Source organism: Phocoena phocoena, chromosome X (genome assembly GCF_963924675.1).
Source record: "Phocoena phocoena chromosome X, mPhoPho1.1, whole genome shotgun sequence".
Taxonomy (NCBI): domain Eukaryota; kingdom Metazoa; phylum Chordata; class Mammalia; order Artiodactyla; family Phocoenidae; genus Phocoena; species Phocoena phocoena.
Window position 1 is genome coordinate 86,879,898 of NC_089240.1, and position 26,505 is coordinate 86,906,402.

General features: G+C 41.2%; 1 protein-coding gene and 2 pseudogenes across 1 annotated transcript; all 3 read left to right on the forward strand.

Moving 5' to 3' along the window:
* Positions 1–2,768: 2,768 nt before the first annotated feature.
* Positions 2,769–3,333, forward strand: LOC136142916 (transcription elongation factor A protein-like 5; annotated as a pseudogene).
* A 7,690-nt stretch (positions 3,334–11,023) lies between these two features.
* Positions 11,024–22,224, forward strand: LOC136142206 (GMP reductase 1 pseudogene; annotated as a pseudogene).
* Positions 21,331–22,942, forward strand: TCEAL8 (transcription elongation factor A like 8). Its single transcript, XM_065901235.1, has 3 exons — positions 21,331–21,405; positions 21,807–21,878; positions 22,490–22,942. The coding sequence occupies exon 3, from the start codon at positions 22,532–22,534 to the stop codon at positions 22,883–22,885; it is 354 nt and encodes a 117-aa protein (XP_065757307.1). The 5' UTR covers positions 21,331–21,405; positions 21,807–21,878; positions 22,490–22,531; the 3' UTR covers positions 22,886–22,942.
* The last annotated feature ends 3,563 nt before the right edge of the window (positions 22,943–26,505 follow it).

Genomic DNA, 26,505 nt, shown 5'->3' on the forward strand with positions numbered 1-26,505 from the left:
ATGTTGGGTTTTTCCTCTACCTTAAATATGTTCTTTTTCCCAAATGAAAATAGCTTTATTTAACATTTTGCTTATAAAAGTAACGCACGGTGAGGGAAATAAGTTAAATAAAACTGAAAAAAAATTATTTAGAAGAAAATAAAATCCCTATTTCAACTACCTGCTTCCCTACCTACCAATGCACCCTGTACCTGTTATGTGAAGGTCTGGAAGACAGGAGTGAGCACCAGTGTCAGAGTGGAGAAGTAGATGGAGGGGGTAGGTGCTTTGAGATCAAACGAGAGAAAGAAAGAAATTCCACAGAGATGGATCAGTGGGGCCAGTAGCCCTGGGAGAAGACGCAGCCCCTGATAAGACAGAAGAACAAATACATACCACAGGAAGAAGGGGCCCCATTTGACCTCTGGGATTAGCCAAATCCCAAAATGAGTGACAGGGCCTCAAGAGGTCAGGGGAGGATACTGAAGAAGGGTGAGGTGGGAGGGGGCCAGTGAAGGGAAGAATGGGGCTGACTCCTGAGGCACTTCTTGCAGGAAGGAGAACTAGGGACCCGAGCCCACTGGTGATGTTTCCTTCATGTGATCGGGAGCCGATGCGTGCAGAAGTCCCTCTCTTTCAGGTATCAGCTCCCTATTTCCATGGAGGAAGATAGATTTCAGACTGAGGGACCAAGGGGACAACTGCCCTATAGCCCCGCCAGGTCGCAGGTCAGTACTAGCCAGAGTGGGGAAGGGGACACCTGAGGTAGGGGTAGTAACAGACAGAGGCTACACAGGATCCGGTCTGCTTTCCAGATGCCACTCTCCTCCCACCCTTATTTATTTTGGCACAGAAAATTGTGTGAGTGTTGGGGGAGAGGTCTGGGTACCATCTCTTATTTCCCTGGATAAGTACTGGCTTATGGCAGCAAGAAATGTGAGAAGGAGGCATCTCCCTGAGATGGTCACAAATTCACTGCCTCCTGCGAACACCTGGGGTGGGGGTGGCAGAGGGCAAAGACCAGAGCAGGTCCAGGACTAGATTCTCTCTACCCCTTCCCTGATGCCCATCCATTTGGTGCAAGAGATGGAGGGCTTGGTGGGAGGAGATGGAGAGGAGCCAGAGGATAAGAATGGGTACCAGTTGGGATCTCTTAGGAGGCAGGTTATCAGGGGACATCTGACAGAGGGAAAAGGCTAGTGGAGGGGGATGGAGGGGAAATGGCCTGATCCTTCCAGGGTGGAGGGAGAAGGGCAACGCCTGTGAACCCAGGATGGGGAGGGCAGACCCCCTTGCAAAGGGGCCAGGCCTGCTCTTCTCCACCTTCGTCCTTTTTGCAGGGGCGGGGGGATGTGGGAGGAGGGGGATGAGGGGGATGAGGGGGAAGGGAGTGGGAGAGATGCTACAGAGGAGGTGGACTGAAGTTCAGTCTGGAGACCAGCTCCCTATAGGGCAGGAGTGACTCCTGAACTAGGGAGACTTGAGAGGAGGTAACATGGACCAAAATTTTTAATGAGTTTGGAAATAATTTGTCTCTTGCATTGCAGGAAAATGTGGTCTTTCTGTGTATGTGGAAAGGGAAGGGGTGGCAGGAATGCTCTGGACATTTCTGCTGTGCTCCCTGACTCTACCATTACCGTTCTATCTGGGTGCTCTGGGGTGAGGGTTTGGAAGGTAGAGACCTGAGCAAAGCTGGATATGCCTTCTGAACATCACTGTCCTGAACATCACAAGGAAAAGTGAGATAGAAATTTGGAAGGAAGATTGGGAAACATAGAAACACTTTGGAAATAATCTCTCTCTGACATTTCTCAGTGGTTAAAAAAAAAAGGAGGCTGTTAGGGAGGAGCTGTAGAGGGGGATCAGAGAAGCAAGGGAAAGGGCAAGGGTATGGCAGGAGCTGGGAAAGTACTGACAGCTAGAGTCGGAAAAGAATCAGTGTCCTCATTGCCACTCATTCACTTCTCAATCCCTCATTTCACCATCTGTCTCCTGTCTCTCTACAGGTCTTCGGGTCTGTGGTTGTAGGCACCAACCCAGACAAGGAAAGGAAAGACCTGCAGTATCAGTGCAGGTCAATGGAAGAGGGCAACTGCCCCAGGACCCCTGGGAGTAGGAGTGACTAAAGCCTGAGCAGTAGTTGGGGAGTTCACTACCTGCCACCCCTCCTCCAAGCCTCCCTATTCCGGTCTCAGAATACATGGCCTCTGTCAGGACCCTAAGGGAACCTGGTGCTTTATGGCTGGTGAAGACAGTGGGGAGAACAAGGAAGTGAGAGTTGGCAGGTGTGGCATCTGTGAAGTCCTTGAAGATAACAGAGTATCTCTAATATCTGAGAACTGGCCATTGTCTGGTTGTATCTGCAGTCCTACAAGTCTTACAACTGTAGACAAGGGGAAAAAGAAACTGGCCAGGTTTCTTGCGGGTCAGTCTAAGTTGGGACCACCCAGTTAAAATTGTTACCTGCATAGCCAAGGCCAGAGCAAAGTTTAGGGACAAATCTGCCCTTATACACTTGTCAGCACAGCCCACTTAAATGTAGGGAAAAGCACCTGTGGAAGTGTCTGCAAGGTGGGCTCATGTTAGCATGTGTGCCAACCTTGTATACACTGGGAAAGAAAGGAGAAAATGTATGAGCGGAAGTGCACCCCGCCCATAGGGGTAGGCCATGAAGATCTTAAATCACAGAGGCAAATACTTATCAGAACCTGTATTTCACCACTTAAGTCCTCAGTCTCCTTTGTCTCCATTTTGTCTCCTAGGACAGGCAAAGGAGGGCAAATCTCAACATGGAGAAGGTCTACAGAGAAAATGAAGGAAAGCCAGAAAATGAAGGAGACAATGAGGGAAAGTCAAAAGATGCAGTAGATACAGAAGATGAAGGAAAGTCAGATGAGGAAGAAAAGCCAGAAGTGGAGGGGAAGACAGAACACGAGGGAGAGCTCCAGAATGAGGGACGGCCAGAAGACCAGGGACAACCAGAAGATGAGAGGAAGAGAGAAAAGCAGGACAAGTCCGAAGCTGAGGGAAAACCACACGGTGAGGGCAAGCTGGAATCCCAGGCAAAGCCAGAGAGTCAGCCGCGGGCTGCTGAAAAGCGCACTGCTGAAGACTATGTGCCCCGGAAAGCAAAAAGAAAAATGGACAGGGGGACGGACGATTCCCCCAAGGACTATCAGAACAACTTACAGGAAAGGCATCTGGGCAGTGAGGAGATGATGACAGAATGTGCAGATATGTCAAGGGCTCAGGAAGAGCTAAGGAAAAGACAGAAAATGGGTGACTTTCATTGGATGCAAAGAGATGTACAGGATCCATTCACCCCAAGGGGCCAACGGGGTGTCAGGGGAATGAGGGGCGGAGGTAGGGGCCAGAGGCGCTTACATGATATCCCATATCTTTAATGCCTTTGGCCTTCAATTCTGACTCCTCTGATGAGAATATCGCTGACCCTGCTTTCCCTGGCAGGCATTTGCCAGGCTATGTGCTTTAACCTTAAGCTGATTCTTTGCTTTAGGTGTCACTCTCGTTACCAGCAGCCTTTTGATCCAACTACAGTGCTCTCTGTGTTTCAGTAGGGGATTTTCACCCACGTGCATGGAGGAGATGTTCATGGTACACTGTAAAATAACAATAAAGAAAAACACCAGTTTTCAGAACCACATATACAGCATCCACCCGTTTTTGAAAAAATAAAACAAAAAAGTTATACAATACATCCATGTACAGGGAAAACTGAAACTGAGTAGACCAAAAGCAAAATAATGGTTTTCTCTGGGTGCTGGTGGTAGAGATTATCCTTTCACCTGTACTTTTCCCCCTAAAATACACAGATTACTTTTGTCATAAAATAAATAATAAAATATTTGAAACATAGGAAAATACCAAGCAATCAAAATAACTGCTCAGTGAGTTTATGAAGGTAGTGGAGACACTTAAAATTCCTGTTGTCAGGATGTGAAATGATGCGTAAAACACATTATCTCTGGGACTCACAGCTGGAGGAATCAACCTGGCAGTTATTACAGAACCGCTGACATAGGGAACAGTCTTCTCATCAGTGAATTGGGGATAAAGCTTGCCTTCCAGGGCTGTGGAGAAGATCAGATGAGATGCTGAGTGTGTGAACTGTGTTAGGATGGTTCCTACCCTTTCCCCTGCACTAGCAGGACCAGAACCCCATCAAATGTTTGGGAGAGGGTTGAGGGAGCTCTCACGTGTGTCCATAAATAAATCCAGACAGATGAAAGGTGGGTGTCACTCTCCCCCAGGTAATGCTGTATCTGAAGGACATTCTCCCTCTTCTCATGTGTCCTGTACTCTCCTTAGGGCCCCACCGCTGCTGGTGAGCTGAAGTCCTCAAGGTAACAAAGCCCCTTTGATTTCCCTGGAGTCTCTAGTGAGTTACACCCCACTATGTTCCCTACTGAACTATGGAGAAGGTCCCCCTTCTCACGTTATAGTTTTATTAACTATAAAACTATAGTTGACATGAAATGTGGGAAATGTTTTGTAAAATCTTAATTAATGCATTTTCAGGCATTATAATTAGCCCACTAGACTTGCCCTATTCAAAGCAAAGAATTTATCTTATTCATTTTGGTACCTACAACACATGACAGAAGCTTAAAAATCAATACATTAATTATTGAGTCAGAAGGCCTCAATTCTTGGCCCAGTTCTGTCCCTGATTGAATACATAATCTTGAGCACATAATTTCATTCTTTAGCAATTGAAACTTGCCACTCCAAAAGGAACACAGCAAGAGAGGGATTATACCACAATCCATTGTTAAATAATTTTAACATTGGATATAGTAGTGTTTCTCAAAGTTTGCTAGCTACTAGCAGACCATCTGCATCGAAAACACCTACCTTGTTGAAAATGCAGAATCCTGGCTCCCACCTCAGATCTAATGTATCAGAATCTCTTTTGACTTTTCCTCAAAATGTCTCGGTGTATATAAGTCCATGCCAATCCCTCACTTCGTCCCAGCTTACCCTTCCCCCTCCCTGTGTCCTGAAGTCCATTCTCTTCGTCTGTGTCTTTATTCCTGTCCTGCCCCTAGGTTCTTCAGAACCTTTTTTATTTTTCTAAGATTCCATATATATGTGTTAGCATACGGTATTTTAGATAGCTAGTGGGAAGCAGCCGCATAGCACAGGGAGATCAGCTTGGTGTTTTGTGACCACCTAGAAGGGTGGGATAGGGAGGGTGGGAGGGAGACACAAGAGGGAGGAGATATGGGGATATATGTATAGGTATAGCTGATTCACTTTGTTATACAGCAGAAACTAACACACCATTGTAAAGCAATTATACTCTAATAAAGATGTTTAAAAAATGTCTCTGTGTAGGTGTCCTTTGTTTTTAGCTCATTTTTATTTTTATGGATATATGTATAAAATTTAAAAAACCAATAGTGTAAGAGAATATATTATTAAAAACTGCAGTCTGCCTCATCATTCCACATTCTCACTGTCCAGAAGCAACTACCATAAATGTTTTTGGTTTCTTCTGGTATTTACCTCCATATTTCAGAAGAATATGCTTATGCTGCTATTTCTTTCTCTTTTAAAAAATTAATTAACTTATTTATGGCTGCGTTGGGTCTTTGTTGCTGCGCGTGGGCTTTCTCTAGTTGTGGCGTGTGGGCTTCTCATTGTGGTGGCTTCTCTTGTTGTGGAGCACGGGCTCCAGACATGTGGGCTTCAGTCGTTGTGGGGTGCAGGCTCAGTAGTTGTGGCTTGTGGGCTTAGTTGCTCCGCGGTATGTGGGATCTTCCCGGTCCAGGGCTCAAACCCGTTTCCCCTGCATTGGCAGGCGGATTCTTAACCACTGCGCCACCAGGGAAGTCCTGATATTTCTTTTTTTAACGCCTTTATTGAAATATAATTCACATATCACAATATTCACTCTTTTCTTCATATAAATTCACCCTCTTAAAGTGCACAATTCAGTGGTTTTCAGTATATTAACAGAGTTCTGAAACCATCGCCATTATTCAGTTACAGGACATTTTTATTGCCCTAAAAAGAAACCTCATACCCGTTAGCACATAATGGTGCTCCCATTCCCTCCTCTCCCTGGCAACTGGCAAACACTGATCTGCTTTCTGTCTCTATGGATTTGCTTATTCTAGACATTTCATAGAAATGGAATCATACAGTACATGGCCTCTGTTGTCTAGTTTCTTTCATGTAGCATAATGTTTTCAAGGTCCATCCACATCCATATCAGTACTGAACATTCATGTACATTTTCTTTTGTCTTTTAAAATAAACTATTGAAAATTCAAAATATAAAATTTTCAAGTACAGAAATGATGGTTCTGCCTTAGTTTATTATGTAGATAACCTCAGAGCATGCTGATTATTATGTTCAAAGTTGCTTTTAACTTCATTTGAATGCTTTGATTCATTTTATGAAGAGGTACTGTAATATATTTGTTTTGTTTCTGATTTATAAAAAACACAGGTATGTAGTATTTGATACACTAGTTAATCATTTCTGCTGGAAGAAGCAAAGGTAATTTTTTTTCCATTTTTTCTTTTTTTAATTAAAATTTTTACCAGTTTTGTTGAGACATAATTGACATACATCACTGTATACATTTAAGGTATACAGCATAATGGCTTGAGTTACATATATTGTGAAGTGATTACTACAATAATTTTAGTTAACACCCATTATCTCATATAAGTACAATAAAAAGAAAAGAAAAACATTTTTCTCCTTGTGATGAGAACTCAAGATTTACTCTCAACAAATTTCATATATATCATACAGCAGTGTTAACTTCTTGCATGTAAATATGTTTTCAATTTTCTTGAGTATATACCTAGGAGTGGAATTGCTGGTTCATGTGGTAACTCTAACTTTTTGAGGACCTGCCAAACTGTTTCCAAAGCAACTGTGCCATATGACAATCCTATCAGCAGTGTACGAGGGCTCCGATTTCTCCACATTCTCACCAACGCTTGTCATTGTCTGTATCTTTTCTTATAGCCATCCCAGTGGGTATGAAGTGGAATCCCATTGTGGCCTTGATTTGCATTTGCTTGATGGCTAATGATGCTGAGCATCTTTTCATGTGCTTATTGGCCATTTGTATATCTTCTTTGGGGAAATGTGTATTCAAGTCCTTTACCCATTTTTAAATTAGGTTGATTGTCTTTTTATTGTTGAGCTGTAACAGTTCTTTGTTTATTCTGGATGCAAGTTCCTTATCAGACATATGACTTAACAACTGCTATTCCTTGACTTGTTTAGTTATTACCTATTGACTTTCTGATATGACACTTGAGTAGTACTCTCTTACCATCATAATCACCACTATCATAATCACCTGTTGCTTAACTCTGAGGACCATTTGTGTGTTTGTCAGGTTAGGCTAAGCTTATGATAGGATAGCTACCAACCCCAAAACATCAGTGGCTTAACACAACAAAAGTTTATTTCTCACACTTCATGAGAATTGGGGATGGAGAGGTCCTGCTCCCCCTAGTTTCCCAGAGATCCAAACTAATCATGATACCACTGCAGCAGAGGAAAAGAATACATGGAGATCTCACACACCGTTTTCTACACTGTGGCCTAGAAGTGATGTAAATCATCACTGTTCACAGTCCATTTTTTCATATTTCTAGCTCTTTTAATTCTGACAGGCAATTTTGAGAGAGGTGTTATTGTGCCTTCAATATAGGTGACTAAACTGAGGCTCAAAGAGTGTATGTGATTTATACAAGGTTACATACCTGTAAGGGGAAGAGCCTAGATTGGAACCTAAGGATTTGAATTTTATCTTCACCTTATTGCCCAGCCAATCCTTTAGGATGTCCGAATAGTGGTGATGGTTCTTCAGATGACAGACCTAAAAAGCAAGGCTCACAGTGGCATTGCTTCCTCCACCATTAATGCCTTAAAAAGGCATTTAATGCCAGTTCACAGCTTGACTGCCTTAGTACCCAAATCAGATGCTGTGCCTACAACACATGAGGGTATTCAAACAGGTGGTAACACCTGTTTTCTCCTGAGTTGGAGGACCACATGCTTTGTAAGCTCCCTTTGCCTGCTGTCTCCTGTACTTCTGGGACTGGGCTGAATCAAACATCAGAAGCAAGGCATCAGGCAGATACAGAACTGAATTCACCACAAAACCACTAAAACAGGCCCAGGCACAACCAAGGCCCTTCTGGGAGTCTGAGCAAGGTTGTTTGGGGTTATTGTCCAACTGCATCCCCATCACTATTGCTCTGGGTGCTACTTCACTGAACTCTGAGAGAAGGGTTCAACCCTTCTACTTTAAACTCAAAATTATCTGGTCAGTCTTAGTTTGTAGCTGAAAAGGAGAAATTCTTTACATTTTTAGGCTATGGAGTTTTATTTCCATCTCTACAAAAGTCTCCTTCATACCTCAAAGGGAAAGAGGACAGGGAAAAAATGCAAAGCTTTATGACTGACAATTTATGAGTTCCCATCATTCCAATGATAGGAATAGTCTCCAGACTATTTAACTTTTCACCTGTTCACCTTGAGCCAACAGACAATGGCCAATGTTGCTAAAGACAGCCACATAATAAGGAATATCTACCTTGCTTCTCCCTCACTATCCTCCCAGACACAAGAATATTTTTGGGATAATGAGAGAAATGTTTCTGAAATAGGCCCCAACTCCCTGTCCAGTGCAAGGCACAAGAGCAAAAGAGACTGTACTGCTTATGGGAACCAAAAGGAACTTTAAATCAAATGCTATATTTAAGTTGTAAAATGAACAAGGCCAATTTTAGTTTCAGCTCCAAATGGAGAGCTGAAAAGAATGCCACTCACACTTACAACAGGAAAAAAAGTTGGACAAATGCAAAATAACATTTTGCATTTTAAAGTATTTATTTATTTGGCTGTGCTGGGTCTTAGTTCAGCATGCAGTACCTAGTTCCCTGACCAAGGATCGAACCTGGGCCCCCTGCACTGGGAGCATGGAGTCTTAACCACTGGATCACCAGGGAAGTCCCCAAAATAACAAATCTTCTTAAAACCTTTAGAGAACTGAGGTCACAGGGCAAATGATTATCCCAAAATCTAGAGAGAGACTCATGTATGGAGAAATAGGACCCAAGCATTTGCTTATCTGGAATAGACACCACCAAACACCATGTAGACCAGTAGGAAAATTCAGCTTGAAATTTCTAATGAATTTCTAAAGACTTAAGGCTAGCATGAGAGTGTTCAGTCCCTGAAGTCCACAGACATAAAGAGCTTGCACTCTCTTTCAAGCTTTAATCCAGAAACCCCACTAGGTGTTATCAGGGAAGATCAGGGAGAATTTGAGAGAGCTTTCCCCATATTGCCAGCTAAGAGAGGGAGATAGCAGTCACTGCTGAAATTCCAACCAGACCTATCTCTCCTAGTAAACAAAAGACTAATCTGCAGGGAAACGGACAACAAAACCCATATCCTAAAGTCTAAAGTAGAAACCCACTGCAGCTAGGAAAGGGAAACAGAAAAACAAAAAAACCTATGAGGGGAGGCTTAGCATTATACCTGGAGGAGAGGCATGAACACATGTGAAGATTACACCACCAAAACTCCGGTTCACAGTGGTTGCCTAAGATGAAGACACAATCAGAACACCAGAGAATGCTCGTCCCTCCCCTCAACACCACACTAACAAACACTGAGTAAAAATAACAGTGGAGGACAGCAAGAAACAGGTTCCTTTTGGGGAGAAATACAAAGGGAAACTGCAAAACCAGGTGGAAAGACTCAGAGCCAAATAGGAAGAAAACATCAAACTCAGCCCAACTTCTAACTAGATTAATGCAAACTTCACACTAAAAGCTTTGTAGGAATGACAGGCTCAGCTCCAATAATAAACTCCATTTACCTCAGTAATTACTGTCTTATACAAATCCAGTTTTCAAGTAAAAATTATGAGAAATACAAAAAGAAAAGTAAAGAAAACATTCTGAAGAGGCAAAGCAATAATCAGAAATGACACAGATCTTGACATCATCAGACAGGAAATTAAAAATAACTATGGTCGGTGTTCCACTTCTGGCAAGGCAATATGAGGAGCTCTGAGGATCCATTTCCCAGTGAAACTGTTAAAAGTTATTCTCCTAAAATACAATCATTTAAATTCTTTGGAAATGGTCCTAAGGGCATACAGCAAATGAAGAAATGTTTTTAAAAGACAATCTACTATAACAATAAGAACCATGATAATCTGTGGCATTTGAACCAAGATTCTTTTCTTGCCTTCCCACTTCCAGCTTAGCATGATGGAAACTTCACTCCAGAAGGGTGCAGTCAAAAACACAGGTCTCCTTCTCCCCCAGCTCACATCTGAAGGGTCACAGTGTCTTCCCAGGAGAGACAAAACTTCTCATCCTGCCTTGAGTTGACTGTTGCTCAGGCTAAGTTCCAAGTGAGTGCAGCTGAAAGGTTGGGGCTCCTTCTGCTCCTCCCCCATTCATCATAAGGAGGCTCTACTTCCAGCATAATGTGCTATGAATACTGGGGACTCAATTTCCTGGGAGAGGCAAGCCAGGAAGACCTGAAGGAACTGCCCATCCTGAGTCAAGTGTACAGCTCCTAAAGTAGCAGTGTCACTCAGAGAGAATTGTGCTACTGCCACCATCCTTAGCTCCAGAGCCTTGTATCAGAGATTTTCCCAGGGGGAGAGGCAGGCCTTAAAACAGAGAGCTCCAAAACTCTTTCCAAAGGAACTGACTTCATTTGTCACACAGTGTGAACTTGAAGGCTACAGGTGCTATAAAAAATGGAGGTTGTAGTGAATAACAATTAAGAGGAGGTCAGTAGATTCATTAGAGATATAAGCTAAATGCTAGGCCAGCTAGTCTACTAGAGAATTAGGAAAATAGACAGCTAAGTAGAGTCTTCTTGGAGTCCAAACAAATGTCAAACAATGACCTCAAAAACTATATCTGAAAAGGAGCCCAAATTTAATCCCATGAAGCTGTGGAGCAACTCATGCCCCAGTGTATTGTCAAAAACAATAAAGCAATCAACCATTCAAGTATGTTCAGGTAAGGAGTCAGTAAAGAGAGGACTGCCAAAAACCACTGTCATCCCAGAGTGACTATGGGCATACCAATACTGTATGCTCTGAGGATCAACATAGAGGCATCATATAGCAGGGAGGAAATGGACATGATTGAAATAATTCAGCCAGTCACTATAAAAACAAGCAAATAACAACAAAAATAAGTCCCAGAGAGAGAGGATCAGTACTCAGAGTTGCTAAAATATATTATCTGAAAAAATTGTAAGACATGTAGAGAAACAGAAAAATATGACCCACATGTGGGGAGCAAAGCAGGCAACAGAAACTGCTTGTGAGAGTAACCAGATGTAGAATTTAACAAATACTTCAACATGGCCAATATGTTCAAAGAATGAAAATAACCCTATGATTGAAGAAATAAAGGCAGGTATGATGACACTATTATATCAAATAGAAAAACAATCAATCAATAGATAGATATTATAAAAAGAAACAAGTGGAAATTCTGAAAAATAGAAAGATTGAAATGAAAAATTCACTAGAGGAGCTCAACAGTAGATTTGAGAATTAGTGAACTCTAAGATTCATAGATTTTATGTAATCTGAATAAGAAAGAGAAAAAAGTAATGACTGTGGTGACCTAAATGGGAAGGAAATCCAAAAAAGAGGGGATATATGTATACGTATAGCTGATTCACTTGGCTGCACAGGAGAAACTAAAACAACATTGTAAAGCAACTATACTTCAATAAAAATTTAAAAAAAGAAAAAATCATGAAAAATGAACAGAGTCTCAAAGATATGTGGGACACCATTAATTGCACCAACATACACATAATGAGAATACCAAAAGGAGAGAAAAGAGAGTGAAAGGAGCAGGAAAAAAATACAAAGAAATGATGCCCGAAAACTTCCCAAATTTGATGAAAAACATTCATCTACATATCCAGGAAGTTCAGTGATTTCAAATAGGATAAACGCAAGAGACTGACAAACAGACACAACATGGTAAGAATGCTGAAAGCCATTCTTACTATGCTGAAAGTCAAAGACAAGGAGAAAATGTTGAAAGCAGCAAGAAAAAAAATGACTCCTGACTTATAAGAGAACTCCAATAAGATCAACAGCTAATTTATCACCAAAACAATAGAGGCCAGAAGGAAGTAGGATAGCATATTCAAACTGTTCAAAGATACAGTCAACCAAGAATCCTGTATTCACCAAAGCTATCTTTCAAAAGTGAACGCAAAATAGAGACATTCCCAGAAAAACAAAAAAATGAGAGAACCTTTCACTAGCAGACCCACCTTACAAGATATACTAAAGGAAGTTCTCTAATTCTGAAAGCAAATGACCCCAGACAGTAATTTGAATCCACTGGGGAAAAAAAGCACATATAAAGTTAATTATGTAATTATAAAACACAGTTCAAATGTATATTTATTTCCCCTTCCTTCTCTCAACTGGTTAAAACAGTATATATATAATGTACTATTGGCCTTATAACAGAGAAAAGAAATATATTTGCCAATAAAAACACAAAGGAGATGGGTGGGAGCAAAGCTGCAATAGGCTAAGGAAACAAATCCAGAGGGTAACTAAAATCCCCTGGAAGAAAACCAGAAGTGATAAATGAAAAGGTTAACATAATAAATTCTATAAATATATACTTGCTATCCTTCTTTCATTTTCCATAAGAGACGTAAAGTTATGTAAAGTAATAATGGTAACAGTGGATGGGTTTTATAACATTTTTGTTGTAACATGTATAACAATACCACAATAAGTGGATAAAGGGAATAGAAATATATAGGAGTGATGTTTCTATATCTCACTGGAATTAAGTTAGTATAAATCTGAAATAGAACCCAATAAACTAAGATGTATATGTCAAGTCCTAGGGTAACCACAAAGGAAATAACTCTAAAAGATATAATGGAAAAGTCATTAAATAAATTAAAATCCTTCATTAGAATATATTTAATTAATGTAAGAAAAATGCAGGAAAAGAAGAGAGGAACAAAAAACACATGAGATATATGACAGACAAAAAGTAAGGTGACAGAGGGACTTCCCTGGTGGTCCAGTGGCTAAGACTCCGCACTCCCAATGCAGGGGACCCGGGTACCATCCCTGGTCAGGGAACTAGATCCCACATGCTGCAACTAAAAGTTCGCATGCCACAACTAAAGATTCCACAACTAAGGATCCCGTGTGCTGCAACTAAGATCCGATGCAGCCAAATAAATAAATAAATAAATAAATAAATATTTTTTTTAGAAAAAGTTGGCAGAAATAAATTCAATCATATCAATAATAACATTAAATATGAATGGATTAAACAATTCAAACAAAAGGCAGGGATTGTCAGATTAGATTTTTTAAAAGATCCAACTGTATGGTGTTTACAAGAAGCATACTTTAGGTTTAAACATATAAAGATTGAAAGGAAAATGATAAAAATATGTATATCATGAAAACAGCAACCATAAGAAAGCTGGAGTAACAATACTATTATCAGACAAAATAGAATTAAAAATAAAACAGGTTACTAGAGGTAAAGAGTGACATTTTATAATGATAAAATGGTCAATCCATCAGGAAGATAAAACAATATTACGAATATATGGAACTAACAATAGGACTAAAAGTACATGAAGCAAAAACTATGAAAACTGATGGGAAAAATAGACAATTCAACTATAATAGTTAAAGAGTTCAATATTCCACTTTCAATAATGCATAGAACAACAAAGCAGAAGATCAACAAGAAAATTCAAAGACTTGAAAAATGCTATAAACCAATTAGACCTAACAGACATCTACAGAACACTCCACCCAGCAACAGCAGAATATACATTCTCCTCAAATGCACAGTGAAACTTCCTCAGGATAGTCCATATAGGATAGGCCATAAAAATCTCAATAAATGTAAAAAAAAAGAAATAATAAAAAGTATATGCTCTGACCACAGTAGAATAAAATGAGAAATCAACATCAAAAAGAAATTTGGGATATACACAGATATATAGAAATTTTAAAATGCTTTCCTCAATAATCACTGGGTCAAAGAAGGAATTAAAAAGGAAATTAGAAAACACAATGAGGTGAATGAAAATGAAGATATGACATCCAAGACTTATAGGATGCAGGTAAAACAGTGCTTAAAAGGAAATATATAGCTGTAAATATTTATATTAAAAAAGAAGATCCCAAATATATAACTTAAACTTCTACCTTAAGACACTGGAAAAAGAAAAACAAACTAAACATAAAGTGAACATAAATAAGGAAACAGAAAAGATTAGATTTGAAATTAATGAAATGCAGAAGAGAAAAAATCAGTTAAACCCAAAGTTTATTCTTGGAAAACATCGAAAAAATTGACAAACCGTTAGCTAGATTAACTAAGAAAAACAAAGAGAAGACTCAAATTACTTAAACCAGAAATGAAAGAGTGTGGGCTTCCCTGGTGGCACAGTGGTTAAGAATCCACCTGCCAATGCAGGGGACACAGGTTCGAGCCCTGGTCTGCAAAGATCCCACATGCCGTGGAGCAACTAAGCCTGTGTGCCACAACTATTGAGCCTGCGCTCTAGAGCCTGCAAGCCACAACTACTGAGCCTGCATGGTACAACTACTGAAGCCCGTGAGCCTAGAGCCTGTGCTCCGCAAAAAGAGAAGCCACTGCAATGAGAAGCCCGCGCACTGCAACGAATAGTAGCCCCCGCTCGCTGCAACTAGAGAAAGCCCGCGTGCAGCAACGAAGACCCAACGCAGCCAAAAACAATGAATAAAATTTAAAGAAAGAAATGAAAGAGGGGCATTACTATTGACCTCTCAGGAAAAAAAATGATTAAAAGGAATACTATGAACAACTGTATGTCAATGAATTAGATAACTTAGATGACATGGACAAATTCCTATCAAAATTGACTCAAAAAGAAAACGATAATCTGAATAAACCAATATAATAATAAGTTAAGAAATTGAAATAATAATAAAAAATAATTATTTGCCCCCCAAAAGCCCAGGCCTAGATGACTGTGCTGATTAATTCTACCAAGCATATAAAGAAGAATTAATACAAATCCTTAGCAAACTCTTCCATAAATAGAAGGGGAAGGAACACTTCCCAACTCATCGTAAGACCTGTATTACCCCGATACTAAAACCGGTCAAAGACATCGCAAGAAAACTACAGACCACTAACTGTTATGAATATATATGCAAAAGTACTAAACAAGATGATAGGAAATTGAATCCAGCAACATATAAAAATCACCCTACACTACAACAAAGTGGTATTTACCTCAGGAATGTTTGGTTGCTTTAACATCTGAAAATAATATACATCTGTACAATGGAATACTACACAGTAATTAAAAGGAACAAATTTCTGATTCACACAACATGTATGCATTTCAAATGTATTTTGCTAAGTGAAAGAAGCCAGACTCAAAAATATATGTATTGTCTGATTCCATTTATATGATATTATGTAGAGGTTAATCTATATAGATATAAAAGAGGCTTCAAGGGTGAGGATGGGGGGAGTAGTTGACTACAAAGGGGTCACACAAGGGAAATTTTAGAGTGATAGAACTCTTCAGTATGGTACTGGGGTGGTTGATACGTGACTATATGAATGTTTTCAAATTTCACAGAACTGCACACCACAAAGGGTGACTTTTGCTCTATGTCCATTAAAAAAATATACAAATCAAGATGTAGGGGAGCCCTAGACAGAAAGCACACTGTTGCAAATGAATCTCCTATATTATAGATGTATGCCATAACTTCAATAAAAAGGGTAGGGAAAAAAAAGAGCTGACCTAAGCTGCTTTGAAAAAGTGACTGGATATTATAACGGTCAAGACAAAAAGAACTATACAGAAATGCTATGTTCTGGTGGGGAAATTTGTTTCTCACAGGGGTACATGATAGAAGTTCTGAAACTACTTTAACTATATACTAGAGTTAAATAAATAAGTAAATAAATTATGCATAAAGGAGAACCAGGTTTCTCACTGTCAGAGATAGTATTGCACAAATGTTAATTTCTTTGTTTTTATAAATGTACCACAGGTATTAGGCTAAGCTAGATGTAGGGTTTACAGAAAAGCTTTGTACTATCTTCTTTAGAACTAAAATTATTTCAAAACAAAAAGTTTAAAAAATAAACCAGACTGAGTTTCAAAAACCCAAAACAAAACTCTCTTAATGAATGAAAGTGATTAAATAGTTGAGGAAACAAACTAAAATGTCATTAAATGAATTCATCATTCAGTGAGAAACAGAAGATGTGACAGACCATAGTTGACAGCAATTACTGGAAAAAATAAAATTGTTCCATGTTTATACCAGAAAATTAGAACTACTTAATAAACTAGTTGCATGCACATATATGTATGCATTGTTTGTATGTGCGTGGGACAGTATTCTCTAAGTACTGTTCCGCCACTTTCTTCACTCAAAAATATAACTTCAATATAATTTGATGTCACTACACATTTTTTATTTCATTACTTTTTATATCTGCACAATTTCCACAGTGTGGATAATTTATTTAACCATTCCCATATTAGTGAAAATTTAAATCGTTTCCACCAACTTGAACTTTCAACATTGGAGTGGTTACAAAGTTGAACCAGATAAGGTTTTTGTCCTATGGCACTTACAGATAAGTAAGGGATACAAAGCAGAAAGTCAACAAAACAGGATGAAAGAGTTAGGATGGGTAAATAGAGTGCAGGCAACTAAGTCAGAATCAACAGGTCAGCAAAGATTTTCTTTCCATTATAAACTTAATATTTTAAAGCACCTAGCCAGCAACAACAGCACTCTCTCCTCAACAACTCTGCTTTTGCCACAGGAGAAAGTTGCCTGGTCCAAGCTGTAGTACAGCTGAAGTGTGCCTCTCCGCAACCTAGCAATATGCTCTACATAGATATGAACCTCAAGGCTTAAGCAAAGCAATCTCAAGAATCTAGCTGAGGTGGATCTTAAGCATTCTGTCACATAGTAAGAAAGTCTAAGCAGACCAACTCAAGGATTCCTATTACTGTGGTCAACACAGACACCATAGGGACGTATGAAATGGCAGTGGTTGTGACACAGCATTTCAGGTTCACAGCAATTCATAAGCACTATGCTCTGGATAACTAGAAACTCTTGGCCACAATAATCCACAATGTGTGCAGCATTTAGCTGTGAGTTCAGGAAGTGGGCAGAATTATCTGGAAGAGATGAAAAGTTGTGCTTCAAGTTAAGTTCATTTGCTTGGATGTGGCCAGTGGCTATTCTGAAGAGTTTGTGGAACTTCTGAAACTTACGCATGCCAAATTTCCAAATGTCAGGGAACATAGTGACAGGAGGGATGGTAGAAGAGTTTACTTTCTGAAGCAGAGACTTACAATCTAAGTGGAAATCAGCCTGGGCTCTATGTGTACCATTTACATCAGAACATGAGTGGACTACCCGCAGTTGAGCAAAGTGACGAAATGCGTTGGGTCTCGTTGCACTCCAAAGGGGCAAATCATCTCAGAAGACAACTGCTTTGAGTCCATGCACGGCAGCCAAACCTTTGGATCTGGAGCAGATTTTGCCATACTGGGAGGGTTGTTTTCAAGCCATAGATAGCGTGCTAGAGAAGTGAGGGAGAGAAATAGCCCTCTCAAGCTATTCTATGGGATGAGCTTTGAAAGAGCAATAAGAAATATGCAGGAGTTGCTGAATACAGAGCCTCAGGAAATTACTTCGAAAGAGAACATAGAAAACAATATACTGGATATCATATTCTTGTATAAGAGCTCCTTTCTCCTCCCCTCACACCACTTGAAAGGCTTTAGACTTTGGAGCTATCCCCAGTGCCCTCTTGGTGTATAAAAACAGAATATTGATTGGGTCAGAGGTACATGGTGTCTACTCTCCAGAATTCATGTCTTCATTGTTTAAATCAATTTGTGCCCCCTTTTCATTCCTTTTTAAAAATAGTTTTTAATTGACAAGAATGCTCTTGTCTCCAAAAATCTTACATTTAAAAAGCTACTGTGATTAACTTGATTTCAAAGGCAGCTGAATGCTATATTGATGCACTGAAATTGCTCAGGGACGAGGATGAAGGTAAAGGCCTGTACCATCTGGCTCTTGGTAAGGTGTGCACCAGTGAGCTGACTGATCTCTCTCTTATGACTATTTAGGAAAACAGGACAATATCCTCTGTCAGTAGCTCCATAAAAATGGTATTAGGGTTGTTCTGACTATCTGTAAGTAGAATAAGCAGAGGAAGGGGACAATGAAACTTCTGCTCCAATTTTTGTGCAAGCAGAAAGAAGGATCGTCTGTGAGCCAATTGGCATACAGCTCCTTCTGAATCTCTGAGATTTCTGGGAGATGCACTGTTTAAAATCACAAGAGCCACTCAAGCAGCATGAGAGCTGGAGCCTGACCCCCACTCTCCATCAACCCACATTTGAACATCTGCCTGGTTAGATAACCCCCACCCAACACAAACACACACAGGAAAGGGGAAAGGTAAAAGGCAACATTTGCTAAGAGCAATATGAGGGGTGCAGACCCTACCTGCAGCATTGATGGGGCAGGGCAGGGTAGAGATCACTTCCAGCTGAAGTGGCTTTAGAGGCTGGGTGATGAAGGTTAGGTCCCTAAGAATGAGCAGGACCAGGATCTAGGAGGAAGAGGAATGCAATCAGGTGGAAGAACATATCATGCAAAGACAGAGAGAAGAAGGCATACTTGGGCATAGTGTATGAGAGTTCCTTTTGGATGGGGCAGAGAAGTAGATGACAAGTGTGGCTCAATTCTGATCAACACTGAATGTCAGGATGAGGAAAGTAGGATTTAATTCACAGATCGTGGGGTTGCCAGCCAGGGCCTTTGAACAGGAGAATGACAAGTTGAAAATAAGAAAGAGTGAAGTTTAATTTGATGGTAATGTGCAAAGTAAATTGAAGACAGAGAGGGAGGCCTGAAGGTAGATAGGTCGGAGAAAAGGTTACCCTAGTAGTCCAGTTTGAAGCAATGTTTATAGCAACTCTTTTCATTATTACTCAAAACTGAGAACAACACAAATGTCCTACTGAGGGTACATGGACAAATAAACTGGAACATCCATATAACAGAATACTACTGAGTAAAAAGAAAAGAATGAGCTATTAATGCATGAAACAGCTTAAATGATGAATCTCCAGGGCATTATGCAGAGTGAAGGAAGCCTGTCTCTAAATGTGACATGTTGTAGATTTCATTTATGTAACATCCTGAAAAAGACAAAAGATAGGAGTTGGGAATAGATCAGAGGTTGCCAAGAGTTCAGGAAAGGGGGGTAAGGTATGACTGCAAAGTGGTGGCATGAGGAAGTTTTTTTGGGGGTGATTGAACTGTATCCTGTATTGTGGTGGTAGTTCCACAAATCTATACATTTCTTAAACTTCATAGAACTGTACACCCAAAAAAGAGTCCATTTCTCTATATGGTAATAATGTTTAAAAAATACCAGTTATCCCCTGTTAAATATAACATCTGAAAGGATGGAAATATTTTGTGGTACTTAATGGTTACATCTTTATAATTCAGTAGCTATATTTATATTAAAAACTCTCCCTCGAATAATAGGAAATATATCCATCAACTGTGGAATAAATTCTTCATGCTTAAATATAAATGATAAAACATTAAGACAACAAAAATACTTTTTCCAACCCTGCTTTCTCTGTGGTGCGCTCTGTTTTTTGCTACCGCATCCCACTGTGACCATCCTAGATAAGAGATCCCTCTCTGCCTCCTTCCCCTGACTCTCCAGCTGGCTCCACTGGCCAGATTGCCATTCCCAGCACCAACATACCTCCAAGTACCAGTGGATTCTGGGTTGCGGGGATATCAATTTCCTCTTTTAACTAATATTTTTACTGCAATGATGTCCTCTCTGCTTTCTGATCATAACAATTATGCATGTTGATAGTTCTCTTTTTTAATGTATCAAAGTGAATGATATCAGAATATCTCAAGAGTGGCATGCATGAACAAAAATTCCACCTGTTAAAAAGCCTCACACCAAATGGTGAGATAGAGGGAACTCTCTCCTTTCTGAGTGTTTCAAGGATGTATGAGAGTTATTTTCCAACACATTTTTTTGAGTTCCAAAGTAAAGTTGATTCCTTTATAGACTCATCTGATTAGCAAGGCACTGGATCCTACAGAGGACATGAGAAGAGGCAGTGTGCCTAAAGCCTCCACTTAAAACTCAAGCAGAAGCCATGCAGCAGTCCTCATGAAAAGGTCAGACATCTAATACTTGATAACTTGAGTTCAGCCAGAAAGAGAAAAAGTAGTGGATTACTTACATAAAATTGCTACGCAAGAGAAAACTGGGCCTCTTCCCACAGATTAATTTGGGATCAGGTTTTTTGTGTGTGTGTGTGGTACGCGGGCCTCTCACTGTTGTGGCCTCTCCCGTTGCGGAGCACAGGCTCCGGACACGCAGGCTCAGCGGCCATGGCTCACGGGCCCAGCCGCTCCGCGGCATGTGGGATCTAACGGACGGGGGCACGAACCCGTGTCCCCTGCATCGGCAGGCGGACTCTCAACCACTGCGCCACCAGGGAAGCCCTGGGGTCAGTTTTTAAAGGCGCTGCTTTAATAAGATTTTAAAAAGCTTTTCTAACAGATCAATATGTTGTGAATACTGTCATTTCATTTGCAGCCATTAGAAAACTTTTCCAAAGTCTTAAAAATTCATGTAACTAATTTGTCCTCCATATTGTGCCAAATATTGCTTATGTGGTATCTCTTTCCTAAAAATCATTTTTAAAAAGTATGCTGATTGTTTAAAACATTACACAAAGCAGAAAACTATTCAAGAGAACTAGTAAAAAAAAAATCCCACACCCTCACTCCCACATTCTTTTCTAGCCGCCCTCCCGCCCCCATCTACCACCTTCCCCCATTTTAATGCTAGACAGGACTCCAAGGGAAATGGTGGACTGGAGGACCTTGGGGGAGGCGTGGAGGTGAAATTGGAAGCAGGAGAGAGAGATGATTCCCCAAAGAAGAACGAGAAATGGTCGATTCACCCCGAGCGGCTGATTCTCCCTGGTAACCCGAGAAAAACGAGTAGAAACTGCTGGGAGAAGATACCAGTTTTGTTGTCTCTGATTGGCCAATACGAAAAAAGATTGACAGTATCAAGTGGAGGGAACGCAGGGGGCGGGCTGCAGTGTTAAATGGGAGGGGTAACCGAAGACTCGAGCTCATTGATGACGCGACCCTCACGTGACCAGGAGTCGACGTGTGCAGAAGTCCTTATAGTCCAGGGCCTGTTTCCCTGTAGCAGCTCCCTATTGCTGGAGGAGAAAAGTGCTCCGGATCCTTTGAGGTCAGTATAAAGGTGGGCGCTGCCTTCGGGACCCTAGGGCCTAGGAGTCAGAGAGCAGAAACCAGGCGTGGCTGGTACCGCTTTCCCAACACTACGGTTCCGCCAAACTCTCATTTTTGTGCCGGAAATTTGGGGATGTTTGGGGGTGGGTGGGGGTGGAGAGGGAGAAGGGCAGCCAATTGAGGGTCCCAAGACAGAGACATAGAAACAATTTGGAAATAACTTGTCTCCCACTCCCTGCTTGCAGGGAACCGGTGGGCACGGGGGAAGGAGGGCGGGGTTGCCTTAAAAGGAGGGAGAGGATGAGGACGTGGGGAAACTTTAGACGAACAAGGCCTAGAATCGTGAAAGGGACCCGTGATTCAGGTACTGACCTGCTCACCAAGCACTCCTGTCTGCAGGACTCTTGGTCTTTTGGGAGCGACCCAAATCGAGTGAGGGAAGAGGGAGGAAAATCCCCTGGATCCCTGCAGGTCAGTGTAAAGGTGGAATTGCCTCAGGTCCCTGGGGGTGGTCGTGGGGGAGGGTGTGAGTCCGGATGACACCAAAGCCCATCCCGGGTCGCTGCCGCCTCTCTCCATCCGGTTGAAGCGCCGGAGGCCTGTGCAGAGCCTGCAACGGAAATGGGGCGGGGGCGGGGGGGGAGGAGACTGGAGAGACGTGGAAGGGGGAGGGGAGGCCAGAGACTGGACCAGCCGGTCTCAGGTGAGAGGCAGGAGGTTGGAATGGCTTGGGAAAGCCCAAAAGGGCGGGAGTGTTGGGAGACCCGAGGCAAGGGAGGGGTTAATTGCTTCCGCGCTGCTCCCGTTTCGGTGCTAGGAGAGGCCTGTAGCAGGGCCTGCTGGGAAATAGTGGGCTGGAGCGGGAGCGAGAAGATGGAGCTGGAGCAGGAGGGGGAGAAAGGGGAGGGGGAGAAAGGGGTGGGGCCAGGGGAGTTCTGGGCCTGAGGATCTAGTTTTCTCTAGTTGGAAAGCTTTGACAATTAGGGACCTGAATGTGAAGAGGCCAGTCTCTATGGAAACCCATGCTCTGACTGCTGGTCCATTTGCCTGGCATCTAGTCGTTTTGTTTCCTTGTTTTCCAGGGTTAATTTATTCAAAAAGGAAATAAGAGAAAAATACTCAACATGCAAAAGTCTTGTGAAGAAAATGAAGGAAAAGCACAGAACATGCCCAAGGCTGAGGAAGACCGCCCTATGGAAGCTGTACCACAGGAGGCAGAAAGAAATCCTCAACCATCTGAAGAAGGTGAAAGCCAGGAAGCAGAAGGAAACCTTAGAGGAGGGCTGACTCAGCCTGGTCAGGGATATAAAGAGGACACTCCGGTTAGGCATTTGGACCCAGAAGAAATGATAAGAGGAGTAGATGAGTTGGAAAGGCTTAGGGAAGAGATAAGAAGAGTAAGAAACAAGTTTGTGATGATGCATTGGAAACAAAGACATTCACGCAGCCGTCCTTATCCTGTGTGCTTTAGGCCTTGAATTCTTTTTTTTTTTGTCTGATATTAAAATCTGGCCCCTGCTTTCTTTCTGTTAGCATTTTCTGATGTATCTTTGACTTTTGTTTTATTTTTAATCATGTGGTGGAGTTTTGTTTTACGTAGTGTCCTTATTACCAGCATCTGGATTTTGTATTTTGACACATTATCCAGGTCTGTTTTTCAATTGGGAAGTTTCACACATATGCATGAAAATATGTTCATTCCATATTGTAAAGTAAAACATAACAGGTTACAGCATATTTAGTATCAGCTCACATATGTAGGAGAAAATCTCAAGTTGTGTGTGTGTGTGTGCGTGTGTATACATACATATATCAAAAATTTAACTGCTTATTTCTGTGTGGTGTGAGTTTTTTTTCTTTTTGCTTATATGTATTTTTTAATGAACACGTCACACATACAAAAAGAATTAAAGTTTTTTTTTATAATTAAGAGTCAAATAATTTGCAACCAGCTTATAAGGGCAATGGGGGGACCTAAATTCTTGATGAAAGAACTATTTAAAAAAAATGTAAACCTCAAATTACTTCTGGATCTCTTAGCCAGAGGAATAAAACTGGCAGTTATTACAGATATACTTGCTTAAGACTCAGTCTTTTCATGGGAAAACATTTGCCTCACAGGGCTGCTGTGGGGAAGAAATGAGGTGACTCTGAGCTGTGCTTGGTGGACTCCTGTTACCACCTATGCATACAGAACCCCAACCCACTACAGAACATCAGTTTTGAGGGAGGGAGGGTCCTGGCATGACTCAACCTGCGCTCAGGAACAAGTCCAATAGGCAGGGAGGTGGGGACTCCATGCCAGGCCTCTGCTGTTGAGCCCCACCCCTGGGTCCTGCCAGGCCTGCTGGGCACTGCTGCCTTTTCTGCTGGGCCCTTTGCTCTTTGCTGGCCCTGCTGCTGGTGGTGCAGTGGAGTCCTTGAGTGCCAAAGCCCCGTTGAGTTTCCTGGAGTCCCCAGTGCGTTGAATCCCCACTCTGTCTTCTAAAGCTTCTCTGCTTTATAGTGATGCTTAACAGAGGTGGGGACTGTGCCAGGATTGCTTGTGCCACAGTGTTTAGCAGTTTTTAGTAAAACGGCCCCTTCCATTTTCAGCCACAGGACACTTCCTCCATAGGAGTCAGACATGATGAGTCCATTTTGGGGGTTGGACCAGGGTTCAAATTTGAGCAAAAGATGTCATGCTACAGTCAGAGTTGCTGCTCGGAGTCTAAGAACTGAGGTTTTGTCTTCTTTCTCTTGTGGGATGATTTCTCCCTGAAGGCTCTTGTCAGGCCTGCCCTACTGGTTCAGAAGACTCAGAATATGCATAAATTGCACAAAGCAGTACAGGAAACAGATCTAAGGGAACAGTTCCCTTCACCCCATCCCATCCCCAGTTGATACGTGAAAAAAAAAAAACTTGGAAAGGCAAAAACTTTATAAATACACTTAAAATAGAATGGCTTCTATGTAAATGTTAGGAATTATATTTTCCTTACAGATCAAAGACTATCTTTTCCTCCTGATATCCCACCTACTTGTAACACATCATGTTTCAATATTTAATTGATTTCTTGATTGATTATTGCTAAGGAGCCAGTAGGTTTGTCCAAATTCTGCTATTGACTCAATAATCTTCTACAAGTCTTTTTTTTCTGGTATTATTACAAGCAATTCCAGAAAGAAACAGTTCATGGAATGGATTGCACTCCAAATGTTTTATCAAAGCCATGCATAATCACCTGCATCAGTATCACCTGGGGAGCATCTTTAAAATACTGATTTCTGGGCCCCACCTAAGACTTACTGCCTGGAGGTGGGCTATAGAAGTAACAGGTAATGAACTCCTCCAGGTGATGATGCTATACACTGAAGCATGAGGACAACTGGTATATACAGTATGCTTTCCATTATTGCAAATATGAAAGTAAAATAATTAGAAGAAAATACTGGTGAACTTTAATTGAAATTCAGGAAGTAGAAGCCTATAACAGCATTTATCTTTTTAAGTATAAACTTTTAAAGGAAAAGGTTGACAGGTTTATATATAAAATTTTAAAGATTCATTTTAACAAAGACAAGAAAAAATCAAGGGGGGGGAACTATATAAGATGCATTTTTCTTGATGGAACACCATCAAGAAAATGTTTGGCCATGCATTCACTCCTTCCAATATGAATAAAATATATTAAAGTTCTCCTGTGCTCAGCTCAGAAAACAATGAGCCATCCCTGTGCTCTTTGGCTTTTTAAAAATTTTTTCACTGTGTGATGCCATTTGGGGGGAGTGTTCATGTCACCAGCCCATTCTTCAAAGTTATGGCAGCCTGATGGATGCTGGTCAGGCTGGAGTGAGATGAAGGTCCAGGAACTCACTTGCCAGCATTATAAGATGGGATGAATCCAGTGCACTGGCACTGAGGTTTGGAACGGGGCAGGATGTGGAAGGGCTCCCCCAAGGCACATCCCTCTCCAGGGTGGTCTGACTTTGGTTTCTGTGCTCCAGCCTGCAGCAGGCACCAGACTCTTCTAGGCTGAAGGCCAGGCTGTCCTGGACATACATACCTGGAGGACAAGGACTGTCCCCATTGCAGGTCAGAGCACTAGACTTCCTTTACCCCCTTATTCTTTCACAAGGGGGCTTGATGGGAACCTTTGTTTTCACTGTTTGAAAAGCTTTATTTTTTTATGGAAAGGCATTTTATTTTAAATACAGCCGTGTGTACATGTCAATCCCAAATTCTCAATCTATCCCTTCCCCCCACCCTTCCCCCTGGTAACCATAAGTTCATTCTCTAAGTCTGTGAGTCTGGTTTGTAAATAAATTCCTTTTTTTTTAGATTCCTCATTTAAACAATGTCATATATTTGTCTTTTCTCTGTCTGACTTCACTTAGTATGATAATCTCCATGTCCATCCATATTGCTGCAAATGGCATTTTTTTTTTTTTTTGCGGTACATGGGCCTCTCACTGTTGTGGCCTCTCCCGTTGCGGAGCACAGGCTCTGGACGCGCAGGCTCAGCGGCCATGGCTTACAGGTCTAGCCGCTACGCGCGGCATGTGGGATCCTCCCGGACCGGGGCACGAACCCGCGGCCCCTGCATCAGCAGGCAGACTCTCAAACACTGCGCCACCAGGGAAGCCCTATTTCATTCTTTTTAATGGAGTAATATTCCATTGCATATATATACATACCTCAACATAATAAAGGCCATATATGACAAAACCTACAGCTAATATCATACTCAACAGTGAAAAACTGAAAGCATTTCCTTTAAGATCAGGAATGAGACGAAGATGTCTGCTCTCACCACCTTTATTCAATGTAGTTTTGGAAGTCCTAGCCATCGCAATCAGAGAAGAAAAAGAAATAAAAATAATCCAAATTGGAAAAGAAGTAAAACTGTCACTGTTTTCAGATGACATGATACTATACATAGAAAATCCTAAAGATGCTACCAGAAAACTACTAGAGCTCATCAATGAATTTGGTAAAGTTGCAGGATACAAAATTTATATACAGAAATCTGTTGCATTTCTATACACTAACAATGAAAGATCAGAAAGAGAAATTAAAGAAACAATCCCATTTACCATCGCATCCAAAAGAATAAAA